A 26733-nucleotide genomic window follows, 5' to 3' on the forward strand; every position below is an offset into this window, starting at 1 on the left:
AAATACAAAGCTCTGGAATCTAGCAGGTGATTTTCCCAAGGCAAAACATACAGTTGTTGTTGTTTTTTTTAACTATAGAATTATAGACTTTTATATTTGAAAAGGACCTTAGAAATCATCTGGTCCTGATCTCCTACCCTATAAAGGAGTTATTTTTATAATACATCTGCTGAGTCACAGCTTTAACAGCAGCTGTAAACTATTAAAAGGTCTAAATTTTGTTATTGTGGTAAAATATACAGAAGTTGACCATTTTAACCATTTTTTCCCATTTTAACCATTTTTAAGCATGTAGCTCTGCAGCATAAGTTCACTCACACTGTTGTATACCCACCACCACCATCCACCTCAAGACTTTCCCATCCTGCCCAACTGAAACTCTGTGTCCATCAAAGAACAGCTTCTCATTCCCTCCTCCCCCAGCCCCTGCAACCATTACTCTTTCTGTTTTTATGAATTTGATGACTCTAGGAATCTACTATATAAGTGAAATCATATAATATTTGTCCTAAGAGCTCTGAATATTTTAAATAGGCTTCACACCCAACATGGGGCTTGAACTCATGACCCTGAGATCTAGACCTGAGCTGAGATCGGGAGTCAGATGCTTAACTGACTGAGCCACCCACGTGTCCCAAACCTCTAAATATTTTTAAACACAGAGAAACGGGCATTCAAATAAATTTTTAGTTAAAACATTCAAAGCAGATGATTCTGTATAGATATCTTAAACTGACTCAAACTGACTCAAAACAAGCCTGTTATATACACCTACGTACAAAATGCACTGAGTATGCCCTTAATAATATAAAGTCACATATTTTTAAGACAATTAACATTTGAAAACTCACCTGCATAGAACTCCACGTTAAAAATACTTATTATTACTACTACCACTGACAGCAGCAGGAGGTAAAAAATTACATAGGAACAATATAGATCATTGAAAGAATCTAAAACACAAGAGAGATGAATTAGTAAATTCATTCAGTCATGTAGTCACGATCAATACACTGCAATAGAAAAGGGGTTTGAACCACAGCTGCAAGTTTCATTGTAAAAGTTATCTTTTCTTTAAGAATTTACTCATACCCTGCTGACAGGTCCTACAGAACATCAACTCAAGAACTACAGTGTGAGTTACTTACACCAAGCTCTGGGTCCTTTAAAATTATACTAGAATTTCCTTTAGATGATCCAGATGTTAACATCAGACAAAATACTACCATATGCAAATGTATTTCATCGTGTGAAAGAGAGAAGTACCACATTTAGTAATATACCAACAAGGTTTCCTCTTAAAATGTATAAATAGTATTTTTCATATCTCTTCTTAATAAATGCAATTAGCTCCTACAACATTTCTGGAAACAGCATAATCCATAAATCATCTAAGTGAGCTGAATTAAAAAAATTTAAAAATCACGGTATTCTGTAAAATACTAACATTCACATTTTAGAGTAGTCCGAACAAGCAAATATTCCATTTCAAAAATATGGCCAAGTTTAAAATATGTATGTGTATATAAAACACCTAAAAACATAAATAAGAGAAATAACAAGGAAATATATTTGGTGTATAGGCTGAGACTTAATAATAAAACCTATAATTTTTAGGAGTATAATTTATTGACCAAGATTAGTAAAGAATATTTGTTAAGTATTCACAATTAAAGCCAAACATTATACTGAACTAACGGAATGAAAGAACTGATTCATGTGACTAGAAATAAGAAAGGGAAGAGCACAGTTTCTCTGAAAAGACTTTGTGAGCGAAAGTTGAAAGAGATGAGAAACATGTGATGAGAAAAATGGCACAAATCAAATCCCATTTGGAGGGAAGGTGTTACTAGGATTAAAAAACCCTTGCCCATGAAATGGCAAAAAGTTTTTCTTAAGTGCCAATTCAGAACAACTGGTAATGGTTCTTGATTTCAGTGCTCAATACTCGGAGGTTGGGACCAGACAGCCAAGATCAACGAGCGATGCAGACTCAGGCAAGGTGGTTACAGAAATACCTGCCATCCCTGTGCTGGCTTAAGGCTTAATTTTATCTGCCTTGTAGAACCCCTGCAAGAAGTGACTGAGGTGTCTCAACAAAAAACTTAACACGACTATAATTCTTTAGCAGCAATGTCTCCAAAGACCACAAAGTAAAGCTTCTGACTCCCTGAAAATCGGCATTTTCTTCTGAAAGTTAAATCAACAACACACTTTCCACTTCCCAAAGCAAAAGAAATTTGTTGTTCTTGTTGGGGAGAGGGAAATAAAAAGAATTAAGAGTACTTGTGCTTCTTAGCCTTAGGCAAGAAGCTTTAAACTTTAAAGAGTTCAAAACCTATCCTGGCAACATTTCTCTTTTTAATTCTAGTGCAGCATAGTGGAAAAACACAGGCTTTGAAGTCAGAGACCAATGTTCAAATTCTGGTTCAGTTACTCGCTGTGTGTCTCTGCACAGACTTATACAACCAAGTATCAGCTTCTTCATTTATAAAGTAGGGATAATACCTCTTTATTATATAGGGTTGCAGGAAGGATAACAGCTAATATACTTAAGGTGCTTAGTACAGTGTGTGGCACACAGTAGATGGCAATAATTGATCGTATTATTTTTTTATTTTTTTTTTTTTTAAATTTTTTTTTCAACGTTTATTTATTTTTGGGACAGAGAGAGACAGAGCATGAACGGGGGAGGGGCAGAGAGAGAGGGAGACACAGAATCGGAAACAGGCTCCAGGCTCTGAGCCATCAGCCCAGAGCCCGATGCGGGGCTCGAACTCCCGGACCGCGAGATCGTGACCTGGCTGAAGTCGGACGCTTAACCGACTGCGCCACCCAGGCGCCCCATAATTGATCGTATTATTAACATAATCATATTGTAATAAATGTAGTGACTTTTTTGTCTCCACGGAGAAACATTTAGTCTGCTCCAATCTTTTCCTCCTCATCACTCTTTGCATTTAACTCTATGTTTCTTAGTCTTTAACTCTTTCCCCCTTTTCTCTCTTCTCATCTTTTTCTTATTAATCACAATATAGAAATGAAGTAGTCTCAATTTTAGACAGGTTTTTTTAAAGAGATAGATGTCATATTTTCTATTCCAAATTTTTAAATAGATAAAAGGAACAGTTCTGGTCCTTAAAAAGACAATGTCAAAAAAAAAAAAAAAAAGCAGTAAAAAAGACAAACAAATAAACAAAAATTAAGGTACGTTTTCATTTATGTGATCTTCTGATTATCTTTTTGCTTATGTGATAATACAGTCTGACAGGTTTACCAATATTATTATATAGTGAAAAGGTGATTCATAAAGGGAGTGCCTTAAGATTACCTCAAGGTGAATGTTTTGCCATATCAATATGGGCAGTGATGAAAAACAAATTATTTGATAACACAATTTTTATGCTGAGAAGTAGGTCCTGTAAATTTGATTTCCCCAAACTGAGTACCACTTACCAGACAGCCACTGAATAGGATGAAATAAATCAATGCTGCTGAAGATTATAAATACTGTGGTACAGATGGGTAGAAGCAGCACTGACCAGACAATACTCGCAACTATCCTCCAGCCCAAAACCTATAATTAAACAAAATCCCTCAATCATGAAGTCAAACTATTTCAGTTATTCCAGTTATGCAAATCCTATCTTTTCATACAGGACGTTAAACACTAATATTTACACCCAGATCATAACGGTTACTCCTAAGAATAACACTGCATACAACTACAGAATCTTGTAATTATCATTGAACTGATTCTTGTATTAGTCCAGAGTCCAATGCCACATTAAATATCACACTTTGGGAAAGGGCAGGAATTGTCTTATCTAGTTTTACAACTGTATTTTACAGCAACTTGTACTTGTCTCTCTAGGTTTAACTGATAGATATGTTAGTATCTAAAAGATGTATACTGTATGGGAATCATCTGCATATCATAATTGCGTTTCCATTACTAGCTACAGCAATTATCAGGCAGTTACTGCATCGTATTCATGTGTGATCACCAGAGCCTGCCACTTAAGAGACACAAGATAGAATGCCGAATAAGTCAACAGAAGAAGAGATACTGAGGGGTCTGAAGAAAGAAAATGACAATCGGATTTACATTTTGGAAGGTAAAAACACTCTCGTGTTTGTAAAGTGGCTATAATGAAGATGGATCAGAAAGGACAAGACCCACAAGAGACAATTAGGAGGCAGTCTACCACAACTGCCCACAGCCAAAGTTTACAGCCTGTGCCTGAAGGAAGGCAGTGGCAATGGGAACGTTTTGAAAAGAAGAACTGCAGCCATGTTTTCTGTCTACTGAACACCAGTCATGGATAACATAGGTGATAAAGAACAAGTAAAACTTAAGGACTCAAAGCGTTTAGCTTGGAATACAGCCTCTGCTAAGACCACACCACAGTCTTTCCAATTCTGGACATTCCTTCCCACTTCTTAACCCTAGTAATCAATAAGCTATTTATTTTGCACCTACTAGGTAGACCACACCTGCATGAAACTCTTGCCCATTCCCTGCCCCAATTCCCACGCAGGTCATCCCTCTCATTCCAACCAGCTTCCTCTTGGGACTCCTCTCCCACCCCATAACAAGTCACTCAGGACGTCCCGCTCGTACACACTAATCAGCTTTCCTCGGCCCGCTCCGCCCACCCTATAACCAGATTCCACTCGGGATGCCCCCAGCACATTCCCGTAATCGGTTCCTCGGGTCGCCCCCTCCCCACGCGCTCCCCACGCTACGCTGGAGCCGCCCTCCACCCACCCGCTCACCGCGCACGCGCGTTTAGCACCCGCCCGCCAGGCCCGACTGCAGCGGCGGGCCGAGCGCGCGCCACAGCGCGCGCAGCACTCACGCGCCACAAAATGTCCCGCGACCCGCCAGCGGAGGGCCGACTCGCAGCCGTGGCCATGGTGATGGCGGCCCCGACTCTGAGGGGTGCAGGAGACAGTGTGCCCGCCCGCCACAGCAGTTCAAAGGGAGAAAGGCCCCACGAGGACCCTGCTGGGGCTGCCTCAAACGCTGCCTGAGCGAAGCCCGGCCTGGGCCCCAACCAATCCCTTCGAGGCTTCTTTTGGACAGGCGCAACGCGCCAGAACTGCCCCACGGACACGTTCCCCAAAGGGAGCTGGGACTTCAGGACCCGCCCTCTGGCGTCCAAAAGGTCTCCCCGAAGCAGGGACCAGCGGGGCGCCAGAGACTGGGGGCGGCGCTGCATGCTGGGAACTGTAGTCTCGACCGCAGTCTAGGAGCAAGGGGAGCGTTGCATTCTGGGACTCAGTTCCAAAGTGCGGCATGCCGGGAGTGGAAGTCTTCCCAGAAGTACCTTGTGGCATGCTGGGAATCGTAGTCTTTTATAAAGCCGATAATATGAACAGTGACAATTGGCCGGAATTTTACACTTAGATCTGGCAAAATGATCGGCCCTTATTTCTCCCAGTTTTCTTTATCGACTGCCTGAAAGTGAAATCAAAGGATGGTGTGGCCTTCTCCACAGAGGTACTTACTAATTTTACTGATGGAAAAAATTTTCTTTCCATAAAGGTGAATTTGGTTTCCTAAGATCTATTTCCTAGTTCCAGCTCTGCCACTTGCTAAGTGGAATGTCTTGACCCTCTCTTAGCCTCCATTTCTTCACCTATAAAATAAAGATAAAAATAAAAGCATCCAGTGATGTTGCCAAGATATGATAAAATGCTATAAAAATATTAATTTCCTGCCAGTAAGGAAAAAGGTTTTTATCAACCCAAGTCCCACTTCATGAAATCTTCTCTGATTGCAGCAGCCCTCAGTGGGATCCCTGGAGGCATACTGCTAACACCTTTTAATACCCAATTACATACCATGGTCAATGTTCAGTACTGTAGTAACAGAGATTCAGTGATTTACTGACTGGAGAAAGTCCCAGTCTAGTGAGAGAAATTGAGATCACACATAGTGCTTTGTAATGTTTGCTAATAATGGTTTCCTGAGTTGCTTTAAGATTATATTCACTTCCAAAAACATGTTAATATCAATCATGTCTGAAGCACTGAAGAACAAACTGGGAATACAAAGGTAGATCAGGTATCTGACAACCTTCTATCTGGTGGTAGAGAAAGATTATAAAGAATCAGTCTAAATGAGTGTCCTTAAACACACCCCAGGAGGTACGCCTGGGTGGCTCTGTCGGTTAAGTGTCCTACTTCGGCTCAGGTCATGATCTCACGGTTCGGTTCATGAGTTCGAGCCCCACGTCGGGCTGCCTGGAGCCTGCTTAGGATTCTGTCTCTCTCTCTCTCTGCCCCTCCCTACTCACACTCTCTCTCTCTCACTCTCAAAAATAGACAAACATTAAAAAAAATTAAACACTCCAGGTTACTTACGATCAGATTACCGTGTTTAGTTCCTTTAGTATCTTGTTCAGACTACTGGTTGTCTACCCTATCTATTCTTCCCTTACTTCTTAGAAGTAGAATCCCCAATTTTTAGCTAGGCATGTGGCTACATTTCCTAGTCTCCCTTGCCGCTAGGTGGAGCCAGGTGACTGATGAGTTCAGGTCAATAAAAATGTATTCAAACTGTTACGTGGTAGCTTCCCAGAAACTCCCCTTGAAGGAGAGGTATCCAAGGTCTTTGCTCCTTCTTAAACCCTTCCTCCATCCAGCTGCATGGAATATGGATAAAAGGAGACTTGATTATTTGGAGCAACTAAACCAATCCTTAGGCTACCTGCCCTTACCTCCTGACTTCATTTATACAAGAGACAATTATTTATTGTTTACACCACATTTATTTTTAGAGCACTTACCACAATGTGAAATCATCATGTGTAACTACTTATTTATTGTCTGAGTTCCTCACTAGCATATAAGCTTCACATGGGCAGGGGCTTTGTCTATCCTGTTTATCACTGTTTTGAAATGCCATAACATTCGACAGTAGTCAATAAATGTTTGTTAAATGAACAGAAGAATGAATGGAAGTAACTACATCAGAAAGCGTCTGTTCAGGACAACAAACTTTGTTATCCAAATCAAAGAGGGACTGAATGCAGAGAATTGATAACAAAAGTATTAGAAGGGCTGAACAACATAGGGGAGAAAGAATAGGGTTGCAGTAGCAAAAGGGAGGAGGGAGTCCTTATGCAAACATTATGAAGGTGCTACTCCTGTATTAGAGCCATAAGCACGCACGCACGCATGCACGCGCGCGCACACACACACACACACACACACACACACAAAGGGAGCGCCAGTGTTGCTGTTACAACTACCCCATGGCTGTTGAGCAGGAACTTGCACTATTTCCTTAACTTACTTTAGCTTATTTTGAAATACTAAGTTAGCCTTTTCATGTGATTTTGTGGGTGTGTCTTCTGGAATGTTTTCATATCATTAGGGATATCATTCTGCTCTGTATTTTCATTTTTCTAATAGTAACTTCATGATAAGATATGACTGCGGTCCTTTCTGTTGCTCATTTTTCTATGAAATTAGTTCTCCTGCACACTTAGGAAGGATGGGTGACTTAGGTTGGCTTCGTAAATTCAAGATTCTACAGATTCTTTTTCTGTTTTCACAAAGCGTTCAAACACGTGGCTTCACACTTTCTGAGACCTCCTGGCTGTGTGCCCTTCCCCCACTCTCGTCTGACTTCCCTTTTCTGTGCCCCAAATATCTCTGGCCTACTCTATCTGTATCCCGTTCCTTGCAGTTTCTGCTCTGATGTCCTGGAAAGAGCCTTCGGCTGGTTTTGAGAGTCCACAGGACCTGGACTGCTCCAACTTCTTCAGACCTTACTTCAGACCCCCTGCGCTCGTCAGCTGCAAACTGGGTTGCACAAAACTGCCCTCGAATCCAGCTGCTGTTCTCCCACTGGCCTACTGTCCTCTCTAGGGAGTACCTCTTGGCTATTTTGAGGTTCTCTCATTTTTAGATTTCTCAGAAGCTGAGCTGCTTCCCTTTGCTTCTTTCCACAAAAGTGCTAATACCATGTGAGTCTTTGAGTTGCTAGTGGTTTCCACCAGCTTGATTTTTGGGGTTTGATATCTTGTCACCCAGGTTTGTTGTAGATGTTGTCCATAGGTTTTGGTTTTGCTATCCCAGGTGTTCTGTTTTTAATGGAGGAATTTGGGGAGATTCAAAAATGCCACTGCCATCTCCTCAGAATTCTTTTCTCTTAAATCTTCATATGATGCCAACCAGTGAAATCAAACTGACAATGGAAAAACCACCATCCATTAACTTTTCTAAAATTCCAAGATGTAATAGCTTTCTGTCTAAAACTCATTCTGGTTTCTTTCAGGGTGGCCGTGTGTCCAGGCTAAAGAGCATTTCCCAGCCTCCCTTGCAGCTAGGGATGACCATGTGATACAGTTCTGACCAATGAGATATAAGCATAAGACATTAAATGCAGTTTTGGAGAAAGCTTATTCAAAGGTGGGTCCAACTGGTCAACCCCTTTTGCCCTTTCCCTCCTTCCGGTCAAAAGCTGAGCTGAGCTGCCAGGTATCTGAGTAGTAAACATGAATAGTTACAGTCAAGTCTTAATCATTTACTGTGATGGTATAAGCAAGACACTAAATAGGAGAAAGCACTGACTCCCCTAATGTTCCATTTTTCTCCATGGAACAGTGACAGGCAAGGGTCCGGTGGATTGCTACAGATGTGGCACGGTCTTACTGCCAAAGGATCCCTAAACAAAAGTCGCCTGCCATTTTACAGCCCTGAAGGGTAGGAGGAGGGAGAGGGCTATGGGTAGAAGGGTACTGAATACTGGGTCAGAGTGGAGAAAACATCTTCAAGACCCCAACCTCACCCCAACCCCCGAGTATGTTGGTCTAGCAGAGGCACCTGAGAGAGGCCATGGCTAGGGCCCTCATCCCTCAGCTCCATCAGGAGGCCTCCAAAGGAAGGAAGCTGAGCTAGAAATGCAGATTTGCAAAAGAACAAGGCTGGGGTGGTGGTAGGGTGAGCCCAGAGCCCCTGACTGCAACTCCCCTCAGAGAGCACAGTGCTAAGGCCATGCACCTAGTCTGGCGTGCAGTGGGCAGCTTTCCCAGAGCCTGTCAGGTAAAGGTCTTTAGGTACATAGCCCCTAACTGTCTATGGTCAAGCCTGAAAGATATAGGGTTCTGGCTTGGAGCTGGACTCCTTACGGCCTACACTTTGCTGGAAGACAGCAGACATCTTGGGATCAGATGATGGCAAATTCATGCTAAAGACTGTTGAACCAAAGAAAAATGAAAATAAGTCAGACTCCCTAGGGGCATCATGGAGCAGCTATATTAACCTGGGTGGGGCTATCTCTAAACTTCTATTTGTGTGAGAAAAGTAAAACTACTAATTTGTTTAAGCTATTGCTTTTTAGAATTCTTTTAAGGTTGAATACAATATGTAAGTGCTTCACGGAGGTCCCAAGAGCAGGGGCCCCCAAATGGCAGGGCCGTCTGGTTCATGAAATGTTCACTGGTCCTTCATAGGTGAGAAAAAATGAACAAAGTAGTCAGCTTCTTTAGTACTGAAATTATGCCCCTCCAGATTATTTGATATTATAATGTTCTCTCTTTTATAAGATGATGGTGCTAATTTATGAGGGTGGTTGTGTCTAACATCCTTACTTAGAAATTAAATCCTGACCAATGTATTAAATAATCTCTAAACATTTTTTTTTAAACTTTACCAGTCATACCACACTTAAAAGTACTCAGTAGTAACTAAATTCTCCCTCAAACATGGATATTTATATGTGCCTGGGAAAAACTCACTACTCTCCTTCACGTTAACGCTTAACAACACTTCTGTGACCAGACGTGTGGGTTTTCCACACCAAGCAATTCTGCCACTAACTGCCTGGAGGTAATACAGACCCAAAGGTTAAGGGCACCCTCCCACAAGACCACCCTGCTGACTTCAGACATCAATTGCTAATAGTGGGTTCCCATGTTACCCATGATTTCTGTCTGACCTGGCTATAAATTGTTGGTTCCCATGACCTCCTCCCTGAGTTTGACAATTTGCTCACAGAACCCAGGAAAAACAGTTTACTCACTATTGCTGATTCATTACCAAGAACATTTTAAAGGATACAAATAAACAGCCAGATGGAGAGATACACAGGGCGAGTTCTAGAAGGGTCCGAGGTACAGGAGCTTCTGTCCCTCTTGGAGTTGGGGTGCACCACCCTCCGGGCATGTGGTTGTATTCACCAACCTAGAAGCTCTCCAAACCCCGTCCTTTTGGGACTTTTATGGAGGCATCATCACATAAGCATGATTATTATTACCTCCATTTCCAGCCCCTCACCTCTCTCCAGAGAATGGGGAGTGGGGCTGAAAGTTCCAAGCTTCTAATCATGGCCTGGTCTTCCTGGTGACCAGCCCCCTCCAGAGCCTCCCAAGAGTCACCTCATTAGGAAAAAACAAAGGGTGCCTGGGTGGCTCAGTCGGTTAAGCGTCCGACTCTTGGTTTCGGCTCAGGTCATGATCTCATGGTTTCGAGTTCAAGCCCCACATCAGACTCCAAGCTGACAGTGTGGAGCCTGCTTGGGATGCTCTGTCTCCCTCTCTCTGCCCCTCCCCTACTTGCGCCATCTCTGTCTCTCTCAAAATAAATAAATAAACTTAAAAAATAAATAAATAAAAATAAATGCTCCAGGGGCACCTGGGTGGCTCAGTCTGCTGAGCGTCCGACTTCGGCTCAGGTCATGATCTCACGGTTTGTGAGTTTGAGCCCCGCATCAGGCTCTGTGCTGACAGCTCAGAGCCTGGAGCCTGCTTCGGATTCTGGGCCTCCCTTTCTCTCTGCCCCTCCCCTGCCCATGCTCTGTCTCTGTCTCAAAAATAAATAAAACATTAAAAAAATTTTTTTTAAATGTTCCACTACCTAGGAAATTCCAAGAGATTTGGGAGCTCTGTCAGACATTCTTTATCATCCAGGAAATGGCAAGGGTCTTAGCAGCTCGGTCAGAAACAGTGACAGAGACCAATATATAGATTTATCATTTCACAATATGCTTCTATTCTTCAATTGGAGGAAAGTCCTGCCACTCTTGCTAGGGGACAGGAAGGGGAGGTTGCAAATGGCCGGTACAGGGAATTCACAGGACCCACATGTATAAGAATCACTGCCTTGGGCAGCAGGAGTTAAGTTTTAAAGAAAGTGCACCAGGGTACCAGTTCAGAGGGTGACCAGAAGGTACAAGTTCTTTGAAGAGTCCTTGAAGATAAAAGAAACGCTCAGCGGGGCGCCTGGGTGGCTCAGTAGGTTGGGCGTCCGACTTCGGCTCAGGTCATGATCTCACGGCTCGTGAGTTCGAGCCCCACGTCGGGCTCTGTGCTGACAGCTCAGAGCCTGAAGCCTGCTTCAGATTCTGTGTCTCCCTCTCTCTCTCCCCCTCCTCCACTCATGCTCTGTCTCTCTCTGTCTCAAAAATAAATAAACATTAAAAAGAAAAAAAAAAAAAAAAGAAGAAACACTTAGCTGGAGAAGACGCAGGGGGTGCAGAAGAGCTGTTTTCAAACATCTGAAGTCAACAAAGGGAAGACAGCTCAGACCTGATCTGAGAGGTCCAGGGGTAGAGCTCGGACCAAGCAGTGAAAGCTGCAGAGGTACACACGGGAGTTGTTCGAGGAGGAGATGGCGGCGTTGGAGAGGCCGAGGCCGGCGACTGCCCGGCAGTAATCATGTGACGGTGAGATCCAGGGGCTCAGGGACCTTGTCTGTTTTGTTCACTGCTCTAGTCCCACTACCTAGAATGGTGATCAGCACATAGTAGGTGCACAACCTATACGTGTTAAGTAAGTCAGTGGGAGGAATACTCTGCACTTGATGGGAGGTTTGCCAAGGTCATCTTAAGCTCACTGGAGCCGGAATTGGTAAGCATCTTCCTTTTTCTGTGTGATCAGCTTTTTAAGTCCGAGTGCGTCTTTGTGGCTGTCTCAGAAATACATTGGAAATTTCTCTCCTGAAGAGGGTAACAGAACAGTAGGGAATCAGCAATCCTGACTTGGCAGAAGCTCAGCTTCCTGGGTGCTACGCATTTGGAATACAATGTATTTTAAAAGTATCCGTGAGGCGTCACTGGTTTCCCCCCTTAAGGCACCCTAGCCAGGAGTCATGCCACCTCAAAGAGGCACTCAAAGTGCCCTCCAAGTTTTTCCTAAAATGTGTGTGTCAGAATAGGTTGTAAGTGAGCATGGTCTTTAATCCTTCTGTTCCCTACTTCTAGGAAGAACAATTCCAATGTCCCACATCCCAACAGCTAGCGCATTAAATAAATCAAGATTCCCAGCAGCCTCCAGCATACTAAAGATAAAACATCAAGGAAGAACTTGAGACCAAAGTCATGAAATGCAGACAGACATTCTATGAGGTATTTATTTGCAACGATTAGGTTTGCTTGCTCAGCGTCAGGTCACCAAAGACAAATGTTCAGGCTCCCGGTGGATCCGAACCAAAGTTCATACAGTTTGGCCACTTTAGGATGGCAAGCATTTGGAGAGGAGAGGATCACCTTAGAGGAACATCCCGAACAAAGACATGAGAAGCTCGGGATGGATCCATTCCACGTATCAAGGGCAGACGTAATGTGAAGCATGTCACGTGACAGCGAGAGGCAAACGGCAGACACACATACCACGTTCCCTTGTGTTCCATTCCAAATCAGGGCATAGTCCCGATGGTAGTCGACAGTTGAGGAAGAAGAGCTGAAAGACACAGGCGCCGAACAACATTTAATTGCTGTGTGTTAAATTAGATGACTGGGTTTCAGGGTGACACCTTACAGATAGATGCCAAAGGTGGTGCCATTGCATCAGTTTTCCTGCACTTGGTCGTTCTGCTTTCCTGCAGGAGATGGCACGTCCAAAAGAGACACACGCCAAAACACATAAGACAGAACTGAAAAACAGAAAGAGGAACTTTTAAGATGAAGAGTCCCCCACACGGAAAGGAGCTAAACTGCAGGACGGTATTTATGGTTAGAGGTATAGCTTCAATACCAGACAGCCTTGAGCCCTGATTCACGAGCTTCAAGGCTTACCATTGGAGGGAAGATGACATTTTTAAAAGTTTTCCTCTGTTTCTTTGGAAATCCAGTGATTTTTCTCTACCAGACCCCACAGTTACCTTCACCCATCCTTCTTTGTCTTGTCTTTGTGACAGCTGTGTTAGGTGCTAGAGGAGGAAGAAAGTAAATATGGAGACACATAAAAAGATTTGGGAACTGGGGAACTGTTTGTGGTTGTTGAAACATGAGGTTATGTAGGGGACAATGGCAGGATATGAGGCAGGACAATTAAATTTGGGATAGATCCCACTCTCCCGGGAGTTTAGATTTTGTCTTTTAGACAATAGGAGGCCCCCAAAAAGTTTTTAAATAGAGGAGTGACACCGTTTATAATTTTTTGTAAACCTCTTTGGCTACACATCGGATAGATTAGAAGGAAAAAAAGAAAAGAGAAACCCATAAAGTTATTACCACAGTCCAAATGTGAGATGATTAGATACTGAACACCAGGTATGTTACTGATAGGACAGATCTGAGAAACATTTCAGGGGTAGAATAGACAAATTGTGCTGATAGATAAGACGTAGATGATAAAAGAGAGGAATCTACATTGATGATGAGGTTTCTAGCTTGGGTGACTGGGTTGGATTTCTTTTTTTTTTTTTTTTTTTAACGTTTATTTATTTTTGAGACAGAGAGAGACAGAGCATGAACGGGGGAGGGCCAGAGAGAGAGGGAGACACAGAATCTGAAACAGGCTCCAAGCTCTGAGCCATCAGCCCAGAGCCCGACGCGGGGCTCGAACTCACGGACCACAAGATCATGACCTGAGCCGAAGTCGAACGCTTCACCAACTGAGCCACCCAGGCGCCCCCGGATTTCTTAATTAATCCAACAAATACTGAGTGAGGACTCATGTGTCAGATGTGTCAGGCACTGGGTACAGTGATGAATAAGGTAGATGTGGTCCTAACTCTCAAGAAATTACAGTCTAGCGGCAGAAACTACAGAGGAAACAAATACATAAAACATTACTTATGTTAATTACAACTGTATGGTAACTGTGAGAGAGTATGATGAAGAATCTAACCTAGTCTGAAGTCAGGGGCGGTGTGGATGGTAGTGCCCTCCACTGAGTCAGGAAAATACAAGGAGGATCTGATGGGGGTAGGGGTGAGTTTAGTTTCGAACATAATAAATTTGAGTCATCTGTTGGTACACCCAGTTGGGGATTTGCAATAGATGGGAATTTGGAAAGAAGGCGCCAGAAATATAGTTAAATCTCAGGCGGGTGGTTAAGAAACGTGGCAGAGAGGGTTTCCTAATAAATGGCCTCGAACCTAAGCGAATGTGCCAGGCCTCCTTAGAAACCATCAGGGGCAGTATCACACCTAGACGTCGGCATCTGACCACACTAGCAGGGTGGGGCTAAGACAGGGGAATCTACCTTAATGGCCCGGCTCCAGAAAAGGGAAATGCTGTCAACAATATATCTGTGAAAAGTGGTTCGAGAAGGGTGAATGCTGGGATTTGCTGGATTGCTAGAACCTAAAGTCCTGACTGGCCTTCTGGAAAACATCAGCTCAGGTTTCTGAAATGCTAAATAAAGGTAGGGACAAACGAGCCCACAGGGCAGGCACTTATTTTCATAAATATACTCTTTTTCTCTCATCTCTCTAGCTGCCTGTTCCAAATTAATGTCAAGACTAGAGGAGGAAGTGCAGACAGAAAATTCGCTTGCCCTGCTGCCAACCTTTATAGGTAGCCTGTGGGACAGAGGCTGGGAATCCCTGGGGCTTGGGCCAGAGGGTGGCAAGTCAGATGATACTTTGTGCCAGACTTGGCCCATAATGCCACCAACAGCCAGAACCCCCTCACCTCTTCCCTGCCGAACACCCGATTCCTGGCCACTTTTGGCTCCCCACTTTTGGCCCCACTGTGGCACAGGCATGCCCCGTGTCCTGTTCGTCGATACAGCCCTGCACCCAAGCCTGATCGGAGGTGCTCCAATCAGAAGTTCTCTCTTAAATTTAGCAGGGCCTTCTAGTCTGTCTGAGCACATGGGATAGAAAATCAAGGTGTAAAATCTGTGAGGGTAAGGACTTATCACTATTGTTCACCCCAGTCACCCAACAAAAAGTAGCAAAGGGTAGTTCTCTTTGAATGAATGAAAGTTCCTAAGTAACCTGGCAAACAAACCGAGGATATGTGCATGTGATTGGTGTATCAACTGTCACTCGTTCAAAACGAAGCTTTCCTCAAATGCCTGCTGGATGCTGCAGGTATACTGGTAAATGCATCTCCATTCTCAAGGAATTCTCAGTCTAGATTACGATAAATAGAAAAAATTGCCATAACAGAGGCACATACAACGAGCTGTAGGACAGCACAGAGGAGTAAGTAATATAAACTTCCCCAAGGAGAGGGTATCTGTAGTGGGTCCTGAAGAATAAATAGTGAGCTTCCAAGCAGGCGAGCCAGGGAGGGGAATTCCAGAACTTAAACAAAATGCAACAAAACAAAACAAAACACAAATTAAAAGGTTTTAGAGCAATATTCCCAGTAATTAATGGTAATGCTGTCGCTGTTATTATTAGACCATTGTGAGTGCCTGGATACAACAATTAAGTACTTATGTGACAGGCCAATTCTACCACTGCTGGTATTGTTGAAAAGCAAGATCCTCAGGTGAGAAAGGAGATGCAGATATAAGATAAAAGCGATTTAGTGAAAACTCTGTAGTGCTACATAAGAACTGAAAGGCTGGGTATGAACTCACAATGTATCTTCTTTAAAAAAATAAATAACCAAGCAAACCACAAATCTGTTTCCCGACTCTGAACAGTGAAAAGGCCCGTAAACAGCCAAGACCCCTACAACGATCTGGCAGTTTACCACTTCCCCACTGAACAGGACCGAGGCTCCTTCGAGACATGACTCAACCTGGGTCTCGGACAGGAAATGTTCAGAATAAGCCCGGAAAATTTTGTTATGACAGATAACAAGGCAGTCATCAGAAACTCTTAGGGCCGTGCCAGCAGGACCCAGGCCAATTTGAAGAGGTTCCCATCAGCCAAAGATGGGACAATTTGAGTACTGATAAGCATAATACTTGTGATGGACTGAAATTAGTTGGTCACTGTTGCCACGTGCTGCTAAACCAACTACTATTTTGAAAATAGGTGAAAAATAAATAATTTATTCTGCTCTTCTATAAAAACTATATCACTGGATAGCCAAAGAGTAGATAAAGGGAAGTTTTTATAAAAGCAATATTCTAGGGGTGCCTGGGTGGCTCAGTCGGTTAAGCAGCAAACTTCGGCTCAGGTCATGATCTCGCAGTTTGCGAGTTTGAGCCCCCTGATGGGCTCTGTGCTGACAGCTCAAAGCCTGGAGCCTGCTTCAGGTTCTGTGTTTCTGTCTCTCTCTGCCCCTCCCCTACTGATGCTCTGTCTGTCTCTCTCTCTCTCTCTCAAAAAACATTAAAAAACATTTTTTTAAAGAAATATTCTAGTTAGTAAACAAAGAAGCGAAGATGGAATTGAAATATCACCATTTTGGAAGCCCTAATGAATGAACAGATGTAGGCATTGCTTATTAATGGTCACTAATATCAAAGAGTAAAAGAGATAATTACACATTATGAGTTTATGGGTGGAAGAATTTACCACCACATATCAAGTAGTCTTGCCAAAACCAACCAACCGACCAATGCTGAATCTGAACAAACCATTAGATACAACCACCAATTTACAGAAAACAGAAGACAGAGCAACATGTTAAACGACACCATACGGATACAGTCAGCAGAATCCAGACAGTGAGAAGCTACAGGATAAATGATTCTTCAACAAATACATGGTAAAGGGAGAGAGAGGGAAATGGAGTAGGAATCTATAATTTGAAAAACATTGAAGAGATACATCAATAAATTGCAAGATGAAATTCAAACACTAAAGTATATTTGTTTACAGGCATACCTCAGAGATATGGTGGAGATATTCCATACCATGGCAATAAAGTGAACACCACAATAAGGTGAAAGCAAATGAACTTTTTGGTTTTCCAGAGCACATAAAAGTTATGTTTACACTATATTATAGTCTGTTAAATGTGCAATAGCATTAGGTCTAAAAAATGTACACACTTTAATTTAAAAGATACTTTATTGCTAAACAATGCTAAGCATCGTCTGACCTTTCAGCGACTCACAATCTTTTTGCTGGTGGAAGGTCTTGCCTCAATGGCAATGGCTGCCAAATGATCAGGGTGCTGGTAAGACTGGAGTGGCTGTGGCCATTTCTCAGAAGACATCAATGAAGTCTGACACATGGATTGATTCTTTTCACAAACGATTTCCCTGTAGAGTGTGATGTTGCTTGATGGCATTTTAGTGACAGTAGAACATCTCTCAAAATTGGAAGTCAGTCCTCTCAAACCGTGCCGCTGTTTTATCAACTAGTTCATGTGATCATCCGAATCCTTTGTGGTCATTTCAACAATCTTCACAGCATCTCCACCAGGAGTAGATTCCATCTCAAGAAACCACTTTGTTCGCTCATCCGTAAGAAGTAACTGCTCAGGCGCTCAGGTTTTATCATGGGATTGCCGCCATTCAGTCCCACCTTCAGGCTCCACTTGTAATTCTAGTTCTCTTGCCCTTTCCACCCCATCTGCAGTTACTTCCTCCACTGAAGTCTTGAACCCCTCAAAGTCATCCATGAGGGTTGGAATCTTTCAAACTGCTGCTCATGTTGACATTTTGACCTCGTCATGAATCACAAATGTTCTTAATGGCATCTAGAATGGTGAATCCTTTCCAGAGGGTCTTTAATTTACTTTGCCCAGATCCACTGAGGAATCACGACAGCAGTGGTAGCCTTATGAAATTTATTTCTTAAATAATATGTCTTGAAAGTCAAAATTACTCCTTGATCCATGGACTACAGAATGCATGTTGTGTTAGCAGGCATGAAAACAACATCCATCTTGTACATCTCCATCAGAGCTCTTGGGTGACCAGATGTACTGTCAATGAGCAGTAACATTTTGGAAGGAATCTTTTTTTCTGAGCAGGTTGTAAACAGATGTGCTATCATCTAGGGTTTGTTGTTTCATTTATAGAGCACAGAAAGTGGAGATTTAGCATAATTCTTGAGGGTCCTGGGGTTTTATTAATGGTAAATGAACAATGGCTTCAACTTAAAGTCACCAGCTACCTTAGCCCCTTGCTAAGAGAGTCAGCAAGAGAGTCAGCCTGTCCTTGTAAGCTTTGAAGCCAGGCATTGACTTCTTTCCTTTATAGCCATAAAAGTCCTAGATGGCATCTTCTTCCAACATAAGAAGATCTGCATTGGAAATCTGTTGTTTAGTGTAGCCACCTTCATTTATCATCTTAGCCAGATCTCCTGGATAACTTGCTGCAGCTTCTACATCAGCATTTGCTGCTTCACCTTGTAATTTCATGTGATGGAGATAAGCTTCTTTCCTTAAAGCTGTAAACCAATTTCTGGTAGTTCCCAACTTTTCTTCTGCAGCTTTCTCTCAGCCTTCACAGAAATGAAGAAAGTTAGGGCCACGCTCTTGATCAGGTTTTGGCTTAAGGGAATGTTGTGGCTGGTCTTCTATCCAGACCACTCAAACTTTCTCCATATCAGCAATAAGTCTGTTTTACTTTTTTATCTTTCATGTGCTCACTGGAGTAGCACTTTTTACTCCCTTCAAGAACTTTTCCTTTGCACTCACAACTTGGCTAACCAGCACAACAGGCCTAATTTTCAGCCTATCTCAGATTTTGACCTGCCTTCCTCACTAAGCTTAGTCATTTCTCGCTTTTGTTTTGTTTTGTGTTAACGTTTATTTATTTATTTTGAGAGAGAGAGGAGAGAGAGAAGAGAGAGAGGGAGACAGAGAATCAGAAGCAGGCCCAGCACTGTCAGCACAGAGCCTGATGCGGGGCTCAAGCTCACGAACAGTGAGAACGAAACCCGAGACAAAGTCATATGTTTAACCGACTGAGCCACCCCGGCACCCGTCATTTCTGGCTTTTGAGTTAAAGTGACAGACGTGTGTCTCTTCTTACTTGAGCACTCAGAGGTCGTTGTAGGGTTATTAATTGGCCTAAGTTCAATATTATTGTGTCTTTAACAGAGAAGCCCAAGGAGAGGGAGAGAGATGGGGGAATGGCCAGTCATTGGAGCAGTCAGAACACACATAACCTTTACTGATTAAGTTTACCATCTTATATGGGCGTAGATCATAGCACCGCAAAACAATTACAATAGTAAGTAACATCAAAGATCAGTGATCACAGATCACCATAACAGACATAACGATAATGAAGAAGTTTAAAATATTTCAAGAATTACCAAAATGTGACACAGAAACACAAAGTGAGCAAATGCTTTTGGAAAAATGGTGCCGATAGACCTGGCTACCACAGACCTTCAATTTGTACAAAACACAGTATCTGTGAAGCAATAAGCAAAGCTGAGTAAAAAGGAGGTATGCCCGCATTAAGGAGTTATCATTTTTTTTAGATGTGACTATGGTGTTATGGTCGTGTTTTTATTTATTTATTTTTTTCAACGTTTATTTATTTTTGGGACAGAGAGAGACAGAGCATGAACGGGGGAGGGGCAGAGAGAGAGGGAGACACAGAATCGGAAACAGGCTCCAGGCTCTGAGCCATCAGCCCAGAGCCTGACGCGGGGCTCGAACTCACGGACCGCGAGATCGTGACCTGGCTGAAGTCGGACGCTTAACCGACTGCGCCACCCAGGCGCCCCATGGTCGTGTTTTTAAAAGTATCTTTTATAGATTCAAAATTTAAATATTTGTGCATCAAATAATAGGATACCTGAGATTGGCTTCAAATGAATAGGAGGTACTAGATGGGTGTGTGGGTGAAATAAGGCTGACCACAAGCTGACAAACTGTGGAAAGTGAGCCATGGGTATGTGGAGATTCGTTATACTGTTCACTCTACTTTTGCCTGTGTTTAAAGACTTTCCACAAAATAAGTTTAAAAAGGAATAAGAAGTTATTGTGTTGACCCGCTCTCCAACCCAAGTTCCCCCAAATGACTCCAAAGAAAGAGAATCAGGAAGAAGAGCAATGAAGAAATAGTGCAGAAACTGAAAATGGATTCTCTGTGCAGGGACTTTTCAGACATGGTGTAGAAAATAAGGGGCTGGTAGAAAACAGTGTTAGCTGTGGTATAAAGTCCTGCTGTTTGGATGCTGTGTTAAAGAGGATGATAGCACTGGGTTAAAGCTGATTTCAGAATGGAACTGATGTGTATAAACATAGCAAAAGGGTTTGTAGCTTGAGTTGACCAAAGGAACACTCCTGACCCAAGTGAGTGAAAGGATAATTGCACATAAACCCTAGGTATCAAATCAGGAGGGTTTTAATGACAAAGGAATCTTCTCCAGTCCTCTTCTCATCTTTTATTAAAGCCCCATCACACTGCAGTATAATTATCTGCTGGCCACCTTCCTCCACACAGACCCACTTATCACTGGTCCTGGGAAGGCAGCCCCCGTCTGAATGCGGTCCTTCAGAAACTCCCTCCCACAAGCCAAAGTAAGACTCCCAAGGTAGTTTCTAGGCTTCCCCAGGGTCTTGGCTCAGAGAAGAAATGGCACTGGCCCTCAGGTGATAAGTTAATTTTTAAAAAGGAAGGAAAGAGCAAAGGAAAGAAGGAAGGAAAGGAGGGAAGAAGAAAGCCAAATATTCTCTATAATATCTCAATGACTTATACAGGGGTAATTTCTCTGATCACAAGTAATCAGAAGCTCCTCTGTGATCCTGAGTTTCCAGACAGAGCTCTTCCCATAATCCATGCTATGCTAAGCCCTCCAATGCACAGATTTATATAAGGAAGGTTATCTGCGAGATTAGAAGCCATTCTTTTTCAGTGAAAGCTGGGAGGCTTAAGATTACAGTAGAAGGCAGCCAGCTCATAAATCTACAGTGCCTGGGGCTCTAGACAGACCCCTCATTGGCAAAGCGATTGATGCTTCTGCCAGGGAAGCTCCAAAGAAACTGTTCATCACTATCTCATTTGTAAACGTGAGGCCAAACGGAGACACTGACACCCAAGTTTATAGATCTGAGCAAAGCCCAAAGGTGTCAAATTTGTATAAATCAGGATGGGAGGTCTGCAAAGGTCCTGGGGTCCAGGCGTTTCTCAGATGCCAGTTTCTGACTCTCTGAAGGTTTACAGCACCTGGGACATTAGTCGGAGCCTTCATAATAAAATATAAGGAAGGAACTCAAGTCCTAATGCAAGAACAGGCTGAAAGAGCCCCTCACCCAGGCTGGTATCAGGTATTCTCGACCAAGGCAGAGAGATCCAAGCAACTGTTGCCCTTGTGGTCTCTACCCCTATCCTCCAGCTGAGCTCAGATTTTCTTATTCCCAGTGAGGTGAGCCCACATCGCATCATTGTGTCCCAATGAACGACCTATGACCTCACCTTCCCAAATGCCATGGGAAGCTGACCACTCTTCCGAAAAACAGGTAATTGATTGCTTCTGCTCAACCTTCAGGGCCAGACTCAAACAATATCCCTTCTGCGAAGCCTTCCCTCAGGCCAAATGAGTCAGTGCTTCTGTGCTCCCACCACGCTCATCAATTCACAATTTGGGTAGGGCACTTCTCACATAATCTGCTTATTATCTGTTTAGCTATTTTACCCATGGACCAAGGCTCCCCATGGCAGATTGCATCTGATTCTCTAGGTCCCCAATGCCTGGCCCATGGGGGGGCCACAGAGTCACCTCAAGTAAACACTGAGCGAGAGAGTAAATGATGTCTGGAACTCCGTGAGCCAAGACACCTCTGGTAAAAGCCCACATCCCACTCTTGCCTTAATCTTACAAAGGGTCACCTCCAACCACCCAACTTTGACTGAGCACTCGCTCTGTCTGTGCCAGACAGGCATTGGGCCAAGCACTGGGGCATCCAAGTCCAATTAGACTCAGTCTCTTCCCCATGAAACTCAATCTCAGGAAGAGACCCGCCTTGTCCTAGGGCCTTCTCTGCAACAGTCAATGAAATCCATCTGCAAGAGGAGCTGAACAAATGTGCAGACAATCAAACCATGAGGCAAACAAGCTACCACATGCTCATTCTAAGGCGGTGGGCTGCAAAAACAACCCACTGAGGTAACGGAGGAAAAATGTTAGAACTTCTATTAATATCTATTTTTCATCAAAAAAAGAAGAAACTACGCTTTAATAGTTACTGTATGGATTGACAATAAAATACGTAAACACCTACACACATATTACTAGAGTATGTGCTTGTGGCAGACAGAAAGCAAAATGGCCTCCATACAATGTACACATATATTAAATCATCATGATGTACACTTTAAATACCTGTATCATCTTATTTGTTAATGATTCCTTCATAAGGTTAAAAATAAAATTAAATTAAAATGCCCTCCAATGATCCCTGCCTCCAGGTATTCATGCCTTTGTATAATCCCCTCCCACTGAGTATGAGCAAGACTTGTAACTTGCTTCTAATCAAAAGAATACAGCAAAGGTGATAGATATCATTTCTATGGTTATTTTATGTTACAGATCTTCTGTCTTCCTGACTGTCGATTATCTCCATTTACAGCTTCGATGGCGCTGGTGAGCCTATGGAGAGGCCTATGTGGCAAGAAACTGGGGACAGCCTCCAGCTGACAATTAGCAAGGAAGCCTTCAGTCAACAGGCTACAAGGAAGTGAATCCAGCGAACAACCATGTGAGCTTGGAGGAAGATCCTTCCCCAGTCCAGCTTTCAGATGAGACCCCAGCCCAGGCCAACACTTTGAGCGCAGCCCTGTAAGAGAACCTGAAGGAGAGAACCAAGCTAAGCTATGCCTAGATTCCTGACCCACAGAAACCGCGAACTAATAAATGAGTGTCATTTAAGGTGCTAGGTTTGAGGTAATATCGTTAGGCAGCCATAGATAATTAATACAGCCCTCACATTCTTAAATTCTTAACTGATAGGTTGTGCAATCAAACAAGTATGGATTCTATGAACTGAAGCATCTCTAGACCAGCAAAGGAGGGCTCCAAAAAAGAGGCCAAAAGCCAGCAGTGGGAGCCTGGAAGTTTTATTAATAAAAACAACATCAGCCTTCAAGGTAGGAAATCAGAAAAACCTCCAAAATTGGCTTCAGAATACATGAGTTTGGGTCCAAGCTCTGCCTCTAAGAGGTAGGTGAACTTAGTCAACTCAGACTTCTTAAGTCCATCTTCCTCATCTATACAATGGGGTCAACAAGGCTGGTGAGAGTGGACAAAGAGAGAGTGATCTGGAAAGTATTTTGCAGAATGAAGTGTGATATTACACATGTTGGTTTGCTACAAAAGTCTGGGATGGCCTTGGGCAAGGCACTGTCCTCTCTTGGCCTCAGCTTCCTTATTATAAAAAGGGGGAGGGAAGCCCATCCTATCTGCAAGGGCTCTGACCTTTGATTCTGACACTACATCCCCATGTGAAGAGAGGAAGAGGGGAAGGTGGGCTGTGACATTTACAATAGTTCCCTAGTCATTCCATTGGTCAGGGCAATTGTCTTACCAACAACCCCGCCAGAGGTGTCTTTGTTTGACCAGCCAAATCTTGTCAATTTGCAAGGCCTGCAACCCAAATTCCCCAACTAAGAGAAAAAATCTACTTATTTGACAAAAAAGAAATAAAGGGTCAAGGTAAAGTCAGTGGGAACCACCAAATCTCAACACAAATACCAAGCCACTCTCAGAGGGGCAGTAGCTTTGAATCTATCACTGAGTACCTTAACTATGTGCCAGGAGCTTTTATAAACGTGATCTCTAATCTTCACTGCAGTCTTAGAGTATGGGTTGTATCATTCTTATTTCACAGTTAAGTTGGCCGAGGCTCTGAAAGAGTAAGCTCCTTGCCCCAGGTACACGGCCAGTATAAGGTAGGACCAAGATCTCATTTTAGTTCTGCTTGACTCTAAAGGCCCTGGTCTTTGCACCACACTCAATTACTCTGGGAGAGGAGAAGGTCACCCTGTGGTTACAAAACAGACGAAAGGTTCCTGGCCCACAGGGAGATCAGGGGCAGAGTATGGCTTCATTCATTCACTCCACAAACATTTACTGAGCATCCACTGTGTTGTGGTGAGCAATGAAGATAAAGGGTAATACCCATTTCTTGTTCTCATGGAACTGAGTTGAACAGTTCATACCTCAAGAGGACATACCAGTCCACAGAGGACAAATGAATCAATGAATGAACAAATGAATAGGCAGATGGACGCACAGCGAACAATTAGTAGTTCAAGCACCATTAACAGTAATGTATAATACAAGCTATAATAGGATCACAAGGTAAGTGATGACGGTTGGAAGAGAGGGAACATTTCAGCCATCTGGAAGAGCAAGTGCAAAGGCATGTGTTCTGGCAAGGGCAAGAGTCCAGCCTGGCTGCAGCCTTGGAACATGGAGGAGCTGGAACTGGGAGGCAAGGAATAGGCCATGGAGGAATTGGCTCTCCCTTTACTTCCTTTACTCTAACCAACGGAGCTAACCACCGAAGTGGAATCATCCAAGAGGCCAGAGAGCAAACCAGGCATGAGAATGTGTAAGCTTTGGAGAACCCCGTGAGTAATTCAAGAGAAGTCACGCTCCGGGTCTGAGGCCACGGTGAGAAGTCACAGGGAAACTACAAAAACCACCAGGACTGTAACCAAATAGAACACATCCACACTGTGCTCCTGGGAAAGGGGCAGAGAGCAGAGGGGAGGGGATGCTAGGACCAGAAGGCAGGAGCTCCTCTCATGAAGAAGCTTAGAGCTCACATCTCCCAAACGTATCAAACCAGGGCCACGAGGATTTCACAGTTGAGGCCTTCAGCTAGAGGACACATATATGCAGACATGCTCGTGCACAAACACCACAGTGAATCGTACGGAGAGACAAAAGGGTCTGGCCCTCTTGGTTCTTGATGCTAACAGTAATGGAAGTGCTGCGCTTGCCCACTTCTGACTGTACCAAACAGCAAAAAATATAACAAAAAATAATCTCTTACTTTCCTTTTTAGCTGGCCTTGGCTGCTGCAACTGTTTGGTTTGGAGCAGCTGTGGCTGTCGGGAGGTGGTCCATCTCCGGTGCATCAAAAAAGTATGCCTGCAGGAGAAGGAAACCCATGAGGGCGGTTAAAACACAGTGATCTGCTCCAGTGTTCTAGTCTTCATGCCAATAGTACGTCTGGGCTCTCATGGCCCCTATGTTTCCCTCTGACACACTTGTCATCCCACTGAACTACAACCGACTCTGTTTCTGTCCATCTCACTTACTCTACCGTGACTAACTTTTTAAAATTTAGCCACTATTTATTGGGCACTTACTACATCTGACTTCATCTGCATAACAACCCCAGGGGAGTGCTATTGTTATCCTCATTTGACAAATGAGAAACTGAGGCTCAGGGAGGCTGCCATTCAATCATGTGCACATGGCCAATAAGTGGGAGAGTCGCGTCTTTTCTGACTCCAAGCTCCTCAGGCTCTTAATCACTACCTTACAGTCTCTCCTCCCGGGCAAAGACTGTGTCCTTCTTGTCCCTGTGCCACCAGCCTCTGACTCAGGGCCTGGCACACTATGTAAACAGCCAAAACTTAATGAACTGAACTACGACAGATTGCTGCTAAACCCGCTGGCTCTTGGTAAAGACCTTCGAAAGAAAGCGCCAGGCAGGACTTACCTCATAATTCTTCAGCGTGAAAATGAAAGGTTTGATAAATGCTTTCAGTCAACATCTGCAATTTAACTGTCAAAAATCAGGAGGAGATAGAAGAAGGAAAAAACCAAGGAGGATCTTCCGACCTGTCTCAAGGTCTGCGAATCTTGACTTTAGCCCAGTAAAATACCTGGGTTGTTCAAAGGAAAGGTGAATCTCTTAACAGATCAAGGATCACTGCACACTTGTGATTCCCCCTTGGAAGTCAGGGCATTGGGATCAAATGGATAAAAAGCCAAGTCAAGAACCATTTTGCCAGCGCTGCTCTCTATCAGCCAGAAGGGGGCACCAACATGACACACTAGAATTTTCCCCAACATAGTCCTATTCTGTGTTAGCTCTTCAGCAATCCATTTCAAAGTTTCCAGCTACAGGGCGCCCCTAGTTTGTCACATCCCCTGAGCAATCCTATTAGCTCTAAAAGCCTTCCTCCCAGGGTCCCTTCTGGCACTTGTTTTCTGAGGCAGGGAAAGAATGGTCCCTAAATTAACGAGGGGACAGGGGACATGCTGCTATAGTGTTGGGCCCCTCCAGATATCGTGAAGGTGGAGCCACAAAGCCCTCATGAGGCAGGAACAGTACCTTTCTTCCAGGCTACCGGACGAAACCCTCATCAGAGGGAATGAGCCAAGAGGCCAGGTTCTAAACCTGGTTTTGCTAGTAACTCGCACAGTAACTCTGGACAAATCACTCCACCCGTGAGTCTCAGTTTTCTAATCTGTGAAATGGAAGGATTGGGAAAAATGACCTCTAAGGTCAAACTGTAATTCTACAGCTCATTAGTTCATTAATTCCACAAATACTTAGCAATAGCCACAGTTGTCATTCAGGGAGTGCCTACTGTGCATCTGGTGCATAGATCATTAACCTACTCGATAATCCTGTAATAGGCAATTTTATCCCCATTTTAAAGATGAGCAAGTGGCAAAGAGATTTTCCCAAAGCTACACAACCCTGTG

At 43.5% G+C, this 26733-nt stretch overlaps 2 protein-coding genes and 1 long non-coding RNA gene across 6 annotated transcripts in view; 1 reads left to right on the top strand and 2 right to left on the bottom strand.

The window, feature by feature from the left end:
- NDC1 (NDC1 transmembrane nucleoporin) overlaps positions 1-5330 on the bottom strand; it is a 47307-nt gene extending 41977 nt beyond the window's left edge. For both annotated transcript variants that reach the window (XR_006712305.1, XM_045477466.1), the window contains exons 1-3: positions 4863-5330; positions 3457-3577; positions 852-953 (exon numbers count right to left, since the gene is read on the bottom strand). Coding sequence is in view for 1 of the 2 variants with exons in the window: in XM_045477466.1 (XP_045333422.1) it covers positions 852-953; positions 3457-3577; positions 4863-5225 (586 nt within the window). In the remaining variant the exon portion in view is untranslated. The remainder of the gene's footprint in view (positions 1-851; positions 954-3456; positions 3578-4862) is intronic.
- A 66-nt stretch (positions 5331-5396) lies between these two features.
- Positions 5397-12506, top strand: LOC123597920. The gene is made up of 2 exons (XR_006712306.1): positions 5397-5506; positions 12218-12506. It is a non-coding gene; the product is annotated as an uncharacterized LOC123597920 (long non-coding RNA).
- The window catches only part of YIPF1 (Yip1 domain family member 1), a 37595-nt gene continuing 23202 nt past the window's right edge, over positions 12341-26733 (bottom strand). For all 3 annotated transcript variants that reach the window (XM_045477469.1, XM_045477467.1, XM_045477468.1), the window contains 2 exons: positions 25064-25161; positions 12341-12888 (listed from right to left, as the gene is read on the bottom strand). In XM_045477469.1, coding sequence (XP_045333425.1) covers positions 25072-25161 — 90 coding nt within the window. In that variant the 3' untranslated portion in view covers positions 12341-12888; positions 25064-25071. The remainder of the gene's footprint in view (positions 12889-25063; positions 25162-26733) is intronic.

This window comes from Leopardus geoffroyi, chromosome C1, assembly GCF_018350155.1.
Source record: "Leopardus geoffroyi isolate Oge1 chromosome C1, O.geoffroyi_Oge1_pat1.0, whole genome shotgun sequence".
NCBI lineage: Eukaryota > Metazoa > Chordata > Mammalia > Carnivora > Felidae > Leopardus > Leopardus geoffroyi.